The 15,405-nt window shown below is 50.7% G+C and overlaps 5 protein-coding genes and 3 non-coding genes across 8 annotated transcripts; 3 read left to right on the top strand and 5 right to left on the bottom strand.

The window, feature by feature from the left end:
* Nucleotides 1-280: 280 nt before the first annotated feature.
* Nucleotides 281-4,534, bottom strand: BDV59DRAFT_79815 (uncharacterized protein). The gene is made up of 11 exons (XM_073697121.1): nt 4,325-4,534; nt 4,052-4,262; nt 2,873-4,002; nt 2,591-2,812; nt 2,364-2,532; nt 2,298-2,306; nt 1,628-2,248; nt 1,209-1,577; nt 1,040-1,162; nt 878-893; nt 281-806 (listed from the first exon to the last, which is right to left on the bottom strand). The coding sequence occupies exons 1-11, from the start codon at nt 4,384-4,386 to the stop codon at nt 466-468; spliced, it is 3,273 nt and encodes a 1,090-aa protein (XP_073551644.1). The 5' UTR covers nt 4,387-4,534; the 3' UTR covers nt 281-465.
* Nucleotides 4,535-5,045: 511 nt separating this feature from the next.
* On the bottom strand, nt 5,046-6,405 carry BDV59DRAFT_198335 (putative mitochondrial carrier protein; the record flags this gene model as incomplete). The annotated part of the gene is made up of 2 exons (XM_073693140.1): nt 5,046-6,190; nt 6,276-6,405. The coding sequence occupies 2 exons, from the start codon at nt 6,403-6,405 to the stop codon at nt 5,046-5,048; spliced, it is 1,275 nt and encodes a 424-aa protein (XP_073551643.1).
* A 296-nt stretch (nt 6,406-6,701) lies between these two features.
* BDV59DRAFT_79797 (putative F-box protein (Pof7)) lies at nt 6,702-8,843 on the top strand. The gene is made up of 2 exons (XM_073697119.1): nt 6,702-7,384; nt 7,445-8,843. The coding sequence occupies exons 1-2, from the start codon at nt 6,986-6,988 to the stop codon at nt 8,687-8,689; spliced, it is 1,644 nt and encodes a 547-aa protein (XP_073551642.1). The 5' UTR covers nt 6,702-6,985; the 3' UTR covers nt 8,690-8,843.
* An 80-nt stretch (nt 8,844-8,923) lies between these two features.
* On the bottom strand, nt 8,924-8,995 carry BDV59DRAFT_t36. The gene has a single exon. It is a non-coding gene; the product is annotated as a tRNA-Trp (tRNA).
* A 300-nt stretch (nt 8,996-9,295) lies between these two features.
* On the top strand, nt 9,296-9,367 carry BDV59DRAFT_t42. Its single transcript has one exon. It is a non-coding gene; the product is annotated as a tRNA-Trp (tRNA).
* A 971-nt stretch (nt 9,368-10,338) lies between these two features.
* BDV59DRAFT_169230 (uncharacterized protein) lies at nt 10,339-13,202 on the top strand. Its single transcript, XM_073688218.1, has one exon. It carries the CDS (start codon nt 10,914-10,916, stop codon nt 12,747-12,749), a length of 1,836 nt encoding a protein of 611 aa, XP_073551641.1. The 5' UTR covers nt 10,339-10,913; the 3' UTR covers nt 12,750-13,202.
* A 596-nt stretch (nt 13,203-13,798) lies between these two features.
* Nucleotides 13,799-13,935, bottom strand: BDV59DRAFT_t35. The gene has a single exon. It is a non-coding gene; the product is annotated as a tRNA-Leu (tRNA).
* A 5-nt stretch (nt 13,936-13,940) lies between these two features.
* On the bottom strand, nt 13,941-15,337 carry BDV59DRAFT_169229 (60S ribosomal protein uL16). The gene is made up of 3 exons (XM_073688217.1): nt 15,197-15,337; nt 14,804-14,979; nt 13,941-14,736 (listed from the first exon to the last, which is right to left on the bottom strand). Exons 1-3 carry the CDS (start codon nt 15,239-15,241, stop codon nt 14,292-14,294), a joined length of 666 nt encoding a protein of 221 aa, XP_073551640.1. The 5' UTR covers nt 15,242-15,337; the 3' UTR covers nt 13,941-14,291.
* Nucleotides 15,338-15,405: the final 68 nt, after the last annotated feature.

Raw genomic sequence — 15,405 nt, 5'->3', positions numbered from 1 at the left:
TTTCGATAAATTCCTGTGATTTTAATCATCTCCTTTGTTCTTTTAATGTGTTACATGCCTTGCTTTTACCCAATTCCTCATCTCCGTATCCTTGGTTCATCTCTATCTCCCGCTGTTTGCTAATTGGGTTTTGATTCATCTCCACTCCACTATTTTGGGCAGAAAATTTCTCAAGGCGCCCTGTGTATCATATCATGTACTTTACGTACTCCACGGTCGATGATGTAGTCGTGGAATTCGAAATCATATTAATTGTTTGATATGTCTGCTGTAATTGTTAAACGGTATACTAGCGACGTCCCCAGATCATACGGTGCTGGCTAGCCACGCCTGAAAAACAACTTTGCTGTACTCGTTAGACTTAATAGCTCGACCAACGTAGACAGCAACATAGATTTATTTCTGGGAGAATAGAACCTTAATGGTTAGGTACTTCTGAATAGAACACCTTTCACCAAGCTCGGACTATCTCACTTTCTCGGTATAAGCATCCTCAATCTCGGACACTGGCACAGGGGGAAGAGGTGAGATGACGCGGTCATCATGCCTCTTCCAAATATCGTTCTCCAGTTGCTTCTGATAACGTCGGTATCTGCCAAAGCGGTCCCTTTTTTGGGTGCTTCCTGTTGACACGGATGGAGGTTTCTTCATCTTCTTCTCTCGATGGAACATTCGCTTAAGCGGATACAAGAGAACATCGGTCATGATTCCCGCAAAAATCCTGTGCGCCTCGACGACACTTTCTCGAAGCCTATCACTAAATGCCATGAGAAGCGCGAAGACGATAATTGCGACGGATGTAGGGCCTTTTGAATGTTATTGCGATTCACCTCACCTCGGTATGTTGCAGATTGCATTGCTCAAGCGGGGGACTTACCTGCTATGGAGAGCATCTGTGACATTGTTAGGTTCTTTTGCTCGCCGCTCCATTCCCGAACATTGATTCCAAATAACGATGTAAAAAACGAAAGTGGTAAGAATCTAAAAGAGTTTATGAGCAACATGATTATACTTGAGGCTTAGATAATACGGACATTACTGTGAATATTGTAAAGACCATCACAGACTGCGATTGGTTTTGGGTTACTTCTGCTTCCCAGCGAGCTAAACGCGATTCATCCACGTTTGCCTGTTTTTGTTTGAGATCGAGCAGATTTTCCACCTAATATCATTAGCCAGAGTCGTTGTCAGGATAGATGGACATTTACCGCTTTCTGAGCAGCGTACGCATTTTCTTTCATATCCGACACTTGCATACGATATTGGTCTAGACGGCTCAATGCCGACTCCATGAAGGACCTCCCATAGCCTTTTTCTTCAAAGTATTTCGCCATAGCCTTGACGGTCACCGTCTGTTCTTCCAGCAGTTTCATGACTGTTCCCAGTTCGTCCACAATATCACGTAATTCAAGCAGTGCGGAAAGGTCCTCCCGGTTTTGGCCTGCCACTCGGTGGTCCCTTTCGTCTTTCTCCGCTGCTGTCATGGGTTTTCCCTCAGGGGTCTTATTGTAATCAGCGGGCCGAGTGATGGAACCACGATTCCGGAAGCGTTTGAAGGACTTGGTCATCGATTCGGTCTATGAAGGTCAGTGTTCTGTTCGGAATAAAACAGCAATCATGAGCTGACCAGTATGCTTATGGACTCTTCAAATATGCGAAGAACTTGCAGGTCATGGTGCAAAGTTCTGTCAAGCAGAATAGTGACGGCATGCAGAACGATCAACGCAGCAAGGTCACCGGCCGTCTCGAAACGCCTTGCTAGATCCCCGTTGAGTTCATTGTAAATGCTATTGTACAAGTTCGCTTGCTCGTAGAGCTTTCCCTCGGCAGTGGTGGCCTCCTGTCTGGGAAAGAAGGTGACAACGGTTTTCTGGTTCACAATCCAGAGCCAGAGCTGGTCCACCATGAGCACCTTACCATCTATGAAGGTATTAGAAGAATCAGATAGGTCTTGTGTAGGTACAGGGTTGCGGAGTTCGTCGTTTAGGTTGATTGTCTTCTTTGTTCGCTTCCAGAGCATTTGATCGTCGTCTCTGGCAACGGTCGATCGTAAGTTTGGATAACCATATTGATCTAAGGTCCTCCGTATATGGATTGGTGGCTCACAACCCAGGAATTTCCATATCAATTTCGATTCCAGAGTTGACCCGGCAATGTGCTCTGGCGCAGGACGGGACCTTCCTTGTCTTAGTCGCTGTTCGACCACCTTGCGTCGTTGAAGGAGATTCCAGTAGGTGTCCCAATGAAGCTTATTCAGATAAGTAATATATCCAACTTTCCGGGTGAAGAATACTCACGTATGGAACCTATTGGGATTTGAAATTGTCAGTCTGAGTTCGACATAGAACACAAGAAAAACTTACATAAACGGCCAACCGCGGATCCTTGGGGCCTTCTATCGGAGTACTCGGTGAAGGACCATCGATCTTTGAATGTATGCAAGTGGGGCGGACATAACGAGCATGGGGCTCTAAATGGCGCGCTCTGATTAGATTTGAGGACCAACTATCTTCGCTCATGAATTTCCGAAAGCTGTGTTGGGGAGAGCCTTGTCAGCAACGCATGTAGAAGAAGGCTGAATACCACATACAACTCGGGCCTCTCATGGTCCTCACAAGCCTTGGCCAGAACTTGGGGTACCCAGTCCGTGTGTGTATAAGGGATATGAATCCATAGAAGCTTCTCGCTGCCTGGTTCTGGTCGGTCAAATCGTGGAGCTTTGCGAGGCGCTTCCTTCCGGAGCTCGTTCAGCCGCTCTCTTATTGAGCTGGGTACTGGAAGAAGGTTTTTGTATTTTGATGGTAGAGTACCCCTGTTAGATTCTCCGATTAATACACACATTCCAAAAAGTCCCGTTGCTGTGCTAACTTACAGGACTTTCGTTTGGTTTATCGCATCAAGTCCAGCTGGATCATTCCTCGGTCTTTCCCCAGCCTCGTCACGTATACCCCCATAATCTTCGTTCGAGGTGCGCGGACTTGAAATGGTGGTTCGTTCATCTTCTCTCGGGATCTCAAAGTAGCTCTCGGTAGCTGGCTCTGTGACATGTATCCGGGGTGATATTGGGGCCATAAAACTTCGACTTTGTCTTAATGTCGGTCTCGTAACCGCGGAATCTGATCTCCGATGCTCTATCTCTCGACGTGGGAATTGGCTGTCAAGTTCAAATGGTAGTTCTTCATACGCAGCGGAGGATCGCGGGCTACTGAAGCTACTCACAGACGACTCGTCTAAGGAGCTAGGGGGTATCACTCCCGTTCTTTTCAGCCGCTCACTGAGGCATAGGGAAGGGCCATGTTTTAAGTACTCTCGCAAAGGTGTTTTTGTGGACCAGAGCTTCAGGGGGGTCTCGTCGCTGACGCCCCTGGCTGTGTCCTCAAAGAAACCATTGACTTGAACCATGGTTTCGCGGCCAACATGCAACGGGGAAGCTGTTATCGTTGAGAGTTGCACAGCCTTCACGACGGAGGATTGCAGCTCTCTGATGAAACTCAGTCTTGTCGTTTGTTCCTGGCTCTTGAAAGTCGCTGTGCCCACATGGTCGGTGGCTAAAGGGATCTCCTTCTCATGTTCTAAGTCCAGAAGGCCTGACCGAATGGAAGTGATGGGGACATTCATTTCGACAGTGGTATTGGTGATTGAGTCTGTGACCGTCAAGGTGGAGTCTACCGTCTCCAAAAAGGTCCATATCTTCATATCTTCGGATATAGACCTGAATTGGGCGGAAAGCTGGAGCAGGACCGGATGACGTGGTCTCAATAGATCCCGTAAACGATGCGGGATGTGGTATTTTGGATGTGTCAAGCAACGAATGCTTTTCGCATATTCCGGGGCCGAGAGATAGCTTGACCCCTGATGCGGCGTTGCGAGGAACGCAATGCCATAACAGCTTGTCAGGATTGTCTCTAGGTTCGAGTCTGAATGTCCAGCGAGGACGAGGGCAGACTTGGCGACAAGACCACCGGTACTGTGGCAAATAAAAAAGATTGGCCGTCTACTACTCTTTTAACATATTAGTGAATCTTCATCTTGATCAGCTACGATTTCGTACTGTCAACTGTCTCTCTTGGTGGATCTGGTGTAACAGGTTCTCCGCCAGGGAATCCAGACTTTCGTGGAGGTCGAAAGGACCAGGGTCTATGAGAAGGACTCGTGCATTAGGGATATGTTGTCGCAGTTCTGAAGTGATCCATGGCTCTTGGGATCCCTCGTCCAGCCACGTCCTCGTAGGATCCGCGCCTATGGCGGGTACGGCAATAACACTGAAGACATCATTAATGACAGGGTCATTGCATCGTAACGAGTGGTCAACTCCACGACTCACTCAACTTCCGTCGCGACCTGGGACAGGAGTCCACTGCTCGTGTCACTGGGTGTTGTCGCCATAACTGAAGGATCATTTTAGTTGTGATTTCTAGCTCGATCTGACATTCCGGCTGACGAGGAGATCGTCAGAGATAAGTAGGTGGGAGTTGGGGGATGATATTCGTCATCTGATGGGGAAATACCTCGCAGCTGACGCGAAGCTAAGAGGCTCAGGTTGCATTCAGCCTTATGATCGTCGGCGCTGAGGGGAAGTTCGTCTGCTTGTGTTGCGACTTCCTCGTGACTCGCCAGCACATGATCTCGAGGCTAAAGGGAAGCTAAAACATAGCACGCTTGTAGTGGAGGGTCCGTGGAGAGAAGATTCCGCTCTATTATGATTCCAAAGTAAAGCAATGTATGTACACGCCATGCCAAAGAATACAATGTTTTTTGAAAGAAAAGGACAACCGCCTTCCGTTTTTTCCATCCATGCAAAAAAGATATGCGGAGAGAATGCTCTATGACATGGAACTCAAATCGGTATCATCAGCAATAATGCTCGAGAAAGAGAAAGAGATAGTTCGCTGGACACATATAAAAGTTGGGGGGATTTACAAGTTCGGAGTAGAGAGAGGTGAAAAGAAAGAAAAGTACAAGGTATACAGAATGACTTCCGAAAGGTTATCTGCAGGACGCCTTTACACGTCTGCAGTCCGAGAGCAAGTGCAGGCACAGAACATTCACACCGAATCACTTGTGGACTCGTCATCGCTGTGGCGTCTCTCGTTGACCTCTCGGGCCATCTTCTTCCCAAACTCGTACGTAGAGATCATAATGGCACAGGCTGGCGCGACTTTCAGGCATCGAGCAACCCAGCCACGAAAGAGTCCTGCCGTGCCTTCTTCACGGAAAATATGCAACAAGAACTTTGGTAGAGAGAGTTGCTCGGGCCGGACCGGCTTGGACGAGACCATGGAGCCTGAGGCGTTTGGGACCTCGTCGCCCATATGCCGGAAAACTTGCTGGCGTGTCTTTCCAACGTCAAACGGAGTGGTGACAAATGCTGCGAGGGATCCAGAAGCAGCACCAGCAATAAAGCTGTCAACAAATGTAGGGGTTTCGACGTCTTGGCCCTGCTGTTGGCTCGTTGTTGAGCCATGCGGAAGGAAATGATGTGCTTGGGCCTGCTTACGGCCCTCCATGAGGAATTTCTTAGTCTCCTCATAGCCCCACCAGTACAGGCCAGAAAACGGAACATCACGCCACATTGTCAGTGTCAATCCGCGCCAGAGGGACCGGTAGCCATTGACCTGAGTCATTCGGTAAAGTCCATCCAAGGTGGCCTTAAAATGCCCAGCACCAGTGCCCGGGGTGGCTTGTAAGCGTGTCCGGAACATTTCTATTGGGCTAATAGCAGACGCGGCAGCGATTCTCGCAGCCGCTCCTGCGACAAATGCAACGTAGTTCTCAGGAAGATACTGCTTTATCGGACTTCTGTGGTCGAAACGGAGCCAGTCGTACCCGGAGAAGTAGATGACATTCGCGGGAATACCCATCATAAGGGTTGGGCTCAGGCCACGCCATAGCGTTAAGAACCCTTCGTTCCTGGCGATCTTGCGCAGACCGTCCAAGGTAGAGGTAAAGGTCTTGCGTTGGGTCTCTTCCACTGCGCAGTCCGTCACAGCAGGAAGCGCCCCCGCCCCAGGTCCTACCATGCAGACCTGGGAGTTCTGTCCGATCCAGAAAACCTCTCGACAGCAAGCCGTGACACCCAGGTTTGGTGGTACATTCTTTAGCGTCTGCGTCGTATGGGAGATGAATGGTGATGTGTTTTTGATGGGAGACTGGGATTGGAGGCGAATGCGAACGACATCAAGTGGGTTCACTGAGCAGAAGTGTTAGCACAAGAGTTATTTCCTACAATATGGATCGAAGCAATGCTTGCGATCAACGCTCGCTGATCAACATACCTAATAAACAGGTGAGGATGTTCCCGCAGGTGGCGGAAAGCATCCTCTGCGACAGCGACACATCATTATTCCATTGTCCATTAACAGCCCCTGGGCCCGGGACAGTATCTGACCCAGCAGTAGCCGTCATTGTGGTCTCTTCAGCCCAGTTCCATGACTCTGCTGGATGTCTCTGGTCTCCAACAGCGTTCGCGTCGCCGGAGCGATATCGGTCCGAAGGCGCAGGAACAGACCTAACGCCGGACATTCATTCGATACGAGCAGTATCACAAGGGATGTTGACAGTCAGCAGGTCGGATCGGATGAAATATCCACGAGAAGATGAGAGTAACGGGAGGGAGGAGGAGACGAAGTTGTTCCTGCTGGGGATGCGTCAGAGAAAAGAACGGCCCGGGTCGGTTGAAGGCGGTGGTGGCGCTTGGACCAAAACAGTATGGGCCCGGAGATAAGGGCGGGAGTTCCCCCTCGTCTTTTCTCTTCTCATCCGCAACACTCACCACGTTCACGGGAGGTTCCTCGGAGGTTCGCCATTCTCTTGGTTACTCAATCACATCTTTCAAGCGGGAAAATGGCTTAACAAGTCTCACAATTCCTATACTGTCTCATTCTTATTGCATCATCTTGTCCGAGTCGACCTGTCCCGCACTAAATCGGACACTACCGGGGCTTATCAATCAACAGATTCTGGCCGTCGGTCTGACCGGCACGACATGGAGGACAACGCCGAACTCGAGTCGTTTCGACGGCAGTGGCGAGAGGAGGTTTCGCGTCGTACCAGACAGAATAAACCCAGCTCGTCGCAGCCTAAACCGTCCGCACCGTCGACTGCCCCCACTGTGACGACACAGCAATTTCCCCCCACCCACCATGAAGCTTCGCAACGTAAAGAGGAAGATGAGGGAGAAGCGACGGCAGCAACTTTTGATCAAGGTGAAATTGTCCAGGGAGTAAGCCAGCTAAGCCTGCATGCCCCCGACGATGATGTCTTCAACACTAGAGTGCCCCCGAAAGAGCCCAAATCTGCCCTGGAACATTTTGAACGCGCGGTAGAAAAGGAAGCAGAAGGGAACTTGGGGGATAGCTTACAACATTATCGCAAGGCGTATCGAGTATGTCTCAGGCCTCTGCATGTGAAGACAATAGAAGCTAATAGCCTGTCGTTTTGGTAGCTCGATGCGGCCGTTGATAAGACGTACCGGAATAAGCATTTCGCTTGGGCATGGAAGAAACCCGGCCAAGCTGCGACTCCATCTCCCAGTGCTCCCTCGGTGACGCAAAATTCGAAAGATGAATCGGAAACCCTACCTACGCCGGAACTGATCGCCTCGTTCGCCAATCTCCCCGTCCCGCAAGCCGAACCGTCCATCGAGAATACACCCCCGCCGCCATGCCCCATCGCAAATGTGCCCTCGGAAGTCATTGTAGAAATCCTTCGGCATATAGCCGTAATGGACCCGGCCTCCTTCTGTCGCATGGCGCTAGTCTGCAAGCGCTTTGCGTATCACTTTGCCCACGAGCAACACATCTGGAAGCGACTCTGTCAAGGATCTGAGTTCGGTTTCAAGGCCATGCATTACTCGTTCGCGTGTGATATATACGGCCATGCTGAACATACACTGGCCCCTCGATTTACCCCTTTCCCTACGTCACTCCCTGCCCAGATACCTCGGCCGCTGTCTTCGTGGAGTGAAGTCTTCCAGATCTTCCCGCGTATTCGCTTCACCGGAATCTACATCAGCACGGTGAATTACACGCGTCCCGGTGCTGCTTCTGCGTATCAAAACGTTTCGTGGAACAGTCCAATCCATATAGTCACTTATTATCGATACATACGGTTCTATAGGGATGGGACCGTCATCTACTTGCTGACAACGGAAGAGCCCCTGAACGTGGTCCCACACATCAGCAAAGAGAATGTGAGGGCTGCACGGGCAATATCACAGAAGCAACATCAACGCCAAACGTCCGAAGCCGGTACTACGGTGGCGGGAGCTTCCGATCCTGTGCCTCCAGTAGCTATGGCGGCGTTGAAATACGCTCAATTTGGTCGCTGGCGCCTTGTCAAGCCCGTCGCTGCTTCCGATCCAGAGGAGCCGCGGCTCGACCAAGCTCCCGAATTACCAACACTCCCTGGGAAGGCATCAGGCGACGGCCCTGATCCTAGGGACGTCATCATCGAGACGGAAGTCTTGAACCCAAAGAAATACATCTGTGTTCTTCATCTATCCCTCCGGTCAACCTCCTCATCGCGGGTCAACGCCACCGTCGCTCCTCCCAACCCATCGAAGAACACTAGGTTGGTCTGGAAAGGATACTGGAGCTACAATAAGATCACTGATGATTGGAGCGACTTCTCCCTTCGGAATGAACGAGCGTTTGTCTTCCGGCGTGTTCGGGGATGGGATATGAGTTAACGAATGACGGTTACGATGGTGTTCGCCTTATATAGAAGTTTATGCTGGGCGGTATGCCTAAAAAGTATGACATACGGTCTTCATCATATAGTTGGTCGGTCTCAGGCGCCGAATGATATATATCCGACTACCAAATGAAAACCCAAACTGCCAGTAAAAAAGAAGGCACTCTCACACGTACTACATAGATGTACATACATACACGATTTTAAGTATGTCAAAAGATAAAAACCATGAGGCTGGCCCGATTCGAACGGACAGCCTTTCGATCTGGAGTCGAACGCGCTACCGTTGCGCCACAGCCCCATGTTAGTGAGAGACCTTCTCTCTACTTGACTTTCTATACTTAGAGACTAATTTAGGTGGCGCCGTTGTGTTCTCAAGCCAGGTATCATCTTAAATAGCCCGTCCGTAAGGTAGTAAGAATGGTTTTTTGCAGAATCAGTGGTATCCACCATAAACATCTCATAAATCCATGTTGTACCGAATGCGGCGTAGTCGGTTGGCCCCACTGACAGACTTTCCGGTCTGCTTCCACGTGATTTTGGGATACCCTCAATTCATCCGGCTTGGATTGCAAAATATCGAGACTACGTTGGTATAAGTGGGGCTGTGGCGCAACGGTAGCGCGTTCGACTCCAGATCGAAAGGCTGTCCGTTCGAATCGGGCCAGCCTCACGTTTTTGCCAATCTAGAATTGGGATATCTGTTGTAGAGAGGAAGAAAGAAAGTGATGGTGAACCTGTCTACCTGGGTAGTTTTGGTGTGCATGGAACTAGGCCTAATAAGGTTGCATGGTGCCTCAGGTATGAACGCAGAGCAGACAACAAAGTTATTACTACCTTACTGGCCCGAGACATTTTAATACCAATTGTGACGCCTGCTGATCCTTCACTTGATGCAAGGCGCAGCTGATATACACCACACACAGCCTTATACTGTTTTAAGGGGCAGGGCTAGTATTCAGCTGATTGTGGCCTGATAGATGAACGCTTCCATTATCTGATCGCCATGTTAGTGTTAGTCGAGAATGGCAGTAGGTCTTTCCCGAAGAGGTAAAATTCATGCCACTTTTTGCCTTGTTGGTTGGACTTGAAGCCACCTATCAAGCCCGTGTGGAAAGTCATTGTTGAGCTGGGTGGCATGGTTGGGGGTGTCCTCTACCGTGGGTACTGAGCCCAATCAACTAGATTGCTCCACGCTGCGTCTTGGAGATGGTACGGAGGGCGTGAGCATTTTAAAGGGCCCCTTGCAGGGTTTCGGATCTCTCTCCGGAGACTCCATGTCTCTCAGCGCTCTCCGCGCATGGAACAGATCATCCGTCGCCCGGTGTGGGAGCTCGGGGTTTCACCATTTTCAGCGGCGGAACTTTGATTGCTTGATCGACGAGTCATGATGACATGTCAATGTAGTGAGACGAATGCAGCGGGATCGACGCGGATGAACAGATGGAGTTGATGAGGGATGCGTTTTGATTTCGTAAGATAATCTGGCAGTCTGTAAAATAATCCGTTGGGAAAAGGGATTCTTATCGGGATGGCGGTCGATCATCCGTGGATATATATTCCCTTCGTACTTCGAAGAACCTGTGGCGTACGAAAGTCTAATAGAGATGAAAGGAAATACACGGTCGAGGGCGTATATCCGGTTAAATCATCATGATGGATAAAGAAAGCGGTGGATCGTCGGAGTGATAAGAGTTCAGGTCACGCCGGTCTGGTGACTTCCGCCCGTTGCATCATCCATCAACAATATCCCCATCATCCACCTTCTTCTTCTCCCCTTCTATCTTCATCCCGACGACAACCACCGATCCGACTAGCTTCTTCCGTTTCTCTTCTCCCCCCTCCTTGATATCCTCCTGTCGAAACCCCCCTGGCATCTCCTCGTCTCTCCTCCGCTCCTCCGCTCCTGGTTGGGTCGCGTCCGATCACCGCAACGAAATCGGAGGATGTTGGCCTGATCTCCCTGATCTGACTGACCACTCCGATTTATCTTCTTTTCTTTTCCTTTCCCATTCTACTTTTCTCACCGGGAGGTGATACTGAAAGATTTCATATATCTTCCCTTTCCATCTTCCTGTCCATCTCCCACATCCCTTTTCCCTCGATCTTCGCCGGTCTCGTCGCTCGCTCCACGCGGGGAAGATCCACCGATCGATAAGTACCAGTCACTAGGCGCTTATCTACGTCTCTATCATCTCCTCCAGCGCTATCCGACCACCATGGCTTTCCGCCTTCCCCCCCAAATTCCTGCCCGCCAGCGATCCATCTCCGCTTCTCAACCCCGTCCCACCGTCGAAGTTCCCCCCTCTCTCTCCCAAGTCCCCGAGAACGAGTCCACCGAATGGGTGTTATTCTCCCCATCTCAAGCCTCCACCACTGCTCGAACGCACACGACCTCCACGGAACGTACTCCGCGCACCACTGGGGCTTCCCGCATCAGTGACTTTGGCTCCTTTGGTACACCAACCCGGTCTGCTTGGGGCCAGGAAAATGACGCCGATGATGCCTTGGACGAGTCCTTGGACGAAGATGGGACCGAACTGGATAGTTTGGATGACGGCTTACATGCCTTTCGGTCACCGTCACCCAACCATGAATCGTCTTCTCGATGGGACCAGGGGGCCCCTGCTGTTCTCCCTGCCCACGATGGCTTAGGTAGTTTCCACGCCTCCAGCCAAACCGTTCAGGAACAACTATGGCAACATGAACAGTACAATCCTCGCCGAAGGCCGGAGCCCCTTCCACGGCGATACTCCAGTATCCAACAGCAGCTGGATTCAATCCCCGACGAGGAGCCCCCGAACATGGAGAGGGACCGCTGGCAGCGTATTGAGAAATGGAGAATGGACCAAAGCCGTGCACTTCTGCAGGAAATCGAGAGGGAGACCAGGAGAAGGCGCAACAGTCGCATAAGTAGACAGAGCGAGCGGTCTGTCACGCATCCGGATATTTCTGATATGCCGCCTGGCGTCTTGAGCACCACCAGTGAGAATCTTTCTTCCCCATCAAACGGCGAGGATGGACAAGATGAGCCCTTCTGGCGCCGCATTACTCGAAAAGTTATCCGGGATCTGATCGGGATTGATGACTCACTGCTGTCGGTTATATTCGGTGAGACGTTACCATCAATGGAAGACGACGAGAAGCGATCTTCTGCAGGCTCAGACCATAACCTGAACATGGATGAGGTGCTCAAAGGGGAGTTGGATGCCTTCCCGGACGATAACTCTCTCTGGCAAAGCAAGCTCCTTCAGCGCATTGCGCATGAGCTAGGAGTCCTAGTCCATCAGCTTTGTGAACACCCAGGGGCGTTTACAACCTATCTCAACATGACAAACGAGGTACCAAACCAGTACGCGGGGATGCCTTTAGGCCGTTTACCGGAAGAGGTCGAGCCCCAGCCGTATTCAACATCTGGTGGTCCCCTGGCCTATGCCGAAGCTCAAAGCAACGGGACTTCAACGCTATCTCCACAATTCTCCCCCACACTACGCGATCCCAGCGGACGGGAACATGCCGCACAGTGGGGAATTGAAGATGAAGACCTCCCTAGCCGCCTGGGCAACCTCCCCGAACAGTTATCCGAACCTGCACGCCTGCAGCGCGAGAAAGAGTACTGGGAGCGGGAGCTCGACGTCATGATGGTTTTCCGGTATCTTCGGAACCGCTTCAGTCGCCGGGGTAACAATCCCGACGCCCATTATTCTCCTTCACGTCGGTCTTCGCAAGATGCATCCCGTCGCGCGGCGATCATCCGTCAACACCACCCGCTGGTTGCACGGGCCCATTCTCGCTCTCAGGCACAACTCCGACGCCAATCTCAGTACTCCGCGGCCCACACTGGCCCAACAGGAATCTCATCACCGCTACTGCGCCAGCATTTCCGCCGCTCGAGTTCGAGTTGTGCTAGCCAGAGTGCCAAGCTGTCGGCCATTTCTAGTCGGCGGACTCTTACCGGTTCCAGTCGAAACTACTGGGATATCGGCGGAAGTGTCGATAGTGGAAGTGCCGTTGCGCCCGTGGGCGCTGGTTTGGGGGCCTGGGGTGATGTTTAGGTGCAACTTTAGACCTGCATGTGTCTCCATTAGCGCGTGTTGTATATATTGCATGCTGGGCATCAACTTGATATTAATTCGGCTGTCATAATGACGGAGTTCTGAGGCGACCTATGGCGGTGATGGGCCCATGTACATTTCGCTTGCAGTGACTCATGGTTTATGTTTAGAGTTATGGTTCTGTTTGTCTATACATGCACCTCTGTCTCAATCTATTATTATCCCTCTACTCACTGGATATATTGGGCAATCGCTTAAAAAGTGGCACTCGAACGTGGTCTAGAAAAGGCGGCTCAGAGCCAAGTTTGGTGTTCATCTACGTTGATCATTTGAGCTTTGGCTGTTTCTTCATTTTTATGGGTCACGTTCATCTTGATTGTCGATTTTCCTGGAATCTCGATCATCTCCTTTGCACCCGGTGTTTAACTAGATTCACTAGCAACACTAACGCCCTTGGCTCTTTGGACCACCGAGTAAGCTCCCCAGGCCGGCATTGTGGTTTGAAGACCATCATACCCCTCCGTAGGTAGCCATCGCTAAAAGAGATTTTCTGACTTCATTATCATTGAATATAGGATAAAGGAAACTTCTAGTAAGTAAATGATAATGATGTTTTGCTAGCAGAGTACTTGTTTCGTGCCCCCTTTACCCGCTGCGCTGCACGCCAAAAGGCATATATACTTGAGGCAACGTAGCGGAATCTTATAGGAAGGGCGATTACGGCGTCTAACACCGTCGTTGTATATACTTTATAATGAAAAAACTGACTTATAGGATTTATGGCCCTTTTTCTTTTTGGTTTCAAGATAATGATCTTATATGACTAGTTGAGTTCTACATGAATCAATAGACAGATATGAGTCCTAGGACCCATCTCGCTCCTTTATCGCTATCCTAAAGGAGCTATTTATATACGTCAAGGCTAACTACAGCCGCCCAGGTTGTTGATCTACACCGATCTTTAGGGTTCAAGTGTTAATGGGCCTTTAGGTCAACACAGGCATGCCTGCCGGAATGGCGGAAAGGTTAAAAAAAAAAAAACTTCCAGCTGACAAGGGTGGGGTTCGAACCCTACAATTTAATATTAATATGGTGGGTGATTTTATTATGATCAAAGGGGTACCGACCACGACTCTTTACGAAACAGAACTTAAGTCTGTCGCCTTAACCACTCGGCCACCTTGCCTTTTTTAACCGAAAAGGGTAACAGTGCACGGGGTAAGAAGCCGCCAGTATCTAGTCGCATATAAAATCCTTACCTGCTTTAAGCTACCACTCCGTAGTCGGTGCCTTGTTTCAGGAACCCTTGACCACCCACGCCATACTCGGCACAATATATGGCTAACACGCCGCCATTATATGCACCAGAAGAGGCAGAGCTACGGCTGTTGGCAGATGAACAGAACATAGAGCATAACATCGAGGTCAGATGAAGAATCATGAACAGTTCCCGTTTTTGATTTCTCATTTTGGACAAAAGAATCCTAACGCTAAATTAAAAACATCAATTGTCCCCCAATACACCGACCGACCGACAGACACTTAAGCCTCAGTCTCGTAGGCGTCAGGGAAACGCTTCATGTTCTCCTCGACCAGACCGTGGCCACGCAGGAACTGGACGTAAGCACCGTCCTGCTTGAGCTTGCCCTCCTGGCGGAGCTTGATGTACTCCTCACGGCGGACGGGGGTGAAGCCCCAGTTCTTGGAAACGATGATCTTTTGGCGACCGGGGAACTTGTACATGGCACGGCGGAGGGCCTCGATGGCGGCGGCGCGGTTGGAGTCACGGGTGCGGACGGACAGGATGATCTGGCCGATGTTCACACGGGCGACGGTACCCTGGGGCTTACCGAAGGCACCACGCATACCGGTCTGGAGACGATCGGCTCCGGCGCACGAAAGCATCTTGTTGATACGGATGACGTGGAAGGGGTGCACGCGGACACGGAGGTGGAAACCTTCCTTACCGGTGATCTTCACGAGGTACCTTCACGCTGTTAGTCTATGATGTGGTCTTTCTCGTCGGATGGATGGTTGGCGAGTGGGTGACGTACTTGTTGGCGCAGATACGGGCAGCTTCGAGAGCCTCGGAGGACAGCTGCTCGTACTCGTTGGAGACCATGTGCACGCACAGAGGGAAGTCATCGACGTTGGCCTTCTTACGTCCCAGATCGAAGATACGAATCTTGGGGTCGGGAACACCACGGTTGAACCGGGACTTAGGGTAAGGCTGGATTGAGGAAGCATGTTAGTCACATTCAGTTCCAGACAAGTTGTCTCCCATGAACGAAAATTCACGTTCAATACACGCATAAGCACTCGCGACTATCGTTCCAAGTCTCCTCGTTGGGTTTGTTGCGCTATATCGCTGCAGCCTCGACAAGCGAGATCCCGATCGCAAATCCACAAAACCCCATCATCGAAAGGAAAAAAGAACCCGAACGCACCTTGTTCTTGCAGTAGCGGTAACATCTGGCGGGACGGCGGGCCATTTTGACGGATGGAAATGAGTCCTAGCTGCACTTCCTGCGAACGTCGTTGTCGAAAGGGTGGTGGTGTCGAGAGTCAGAAGGGGAAGAATCGGGGGGTCACGCAGTTTCGACTGGATTGATTTCCAAGCACCGGCCCGCTAACGAGTGGCAAAGCCCTAAGCCCT

This window comes from Aspergillus ambiguus (genome assembly GCF_047715705.1).
Source record: "Aspergillus ambiguus strain CBS 117.58 unplaced genomic scaffold BDV59scaffold_3, whole genome shotgun sequence".
Lineage (NCBI taxonomy): Eukaryota > Fungi > Ascomycota > Eurotiomycetes > Eurotiales > Aspergillaceae > Aspergillus > Aspergillus ambiguus.
Note: the sequence above shows the minus strand (reverse complement) of the source record. Positions and strands in the feature narration are given on the sequence as shown.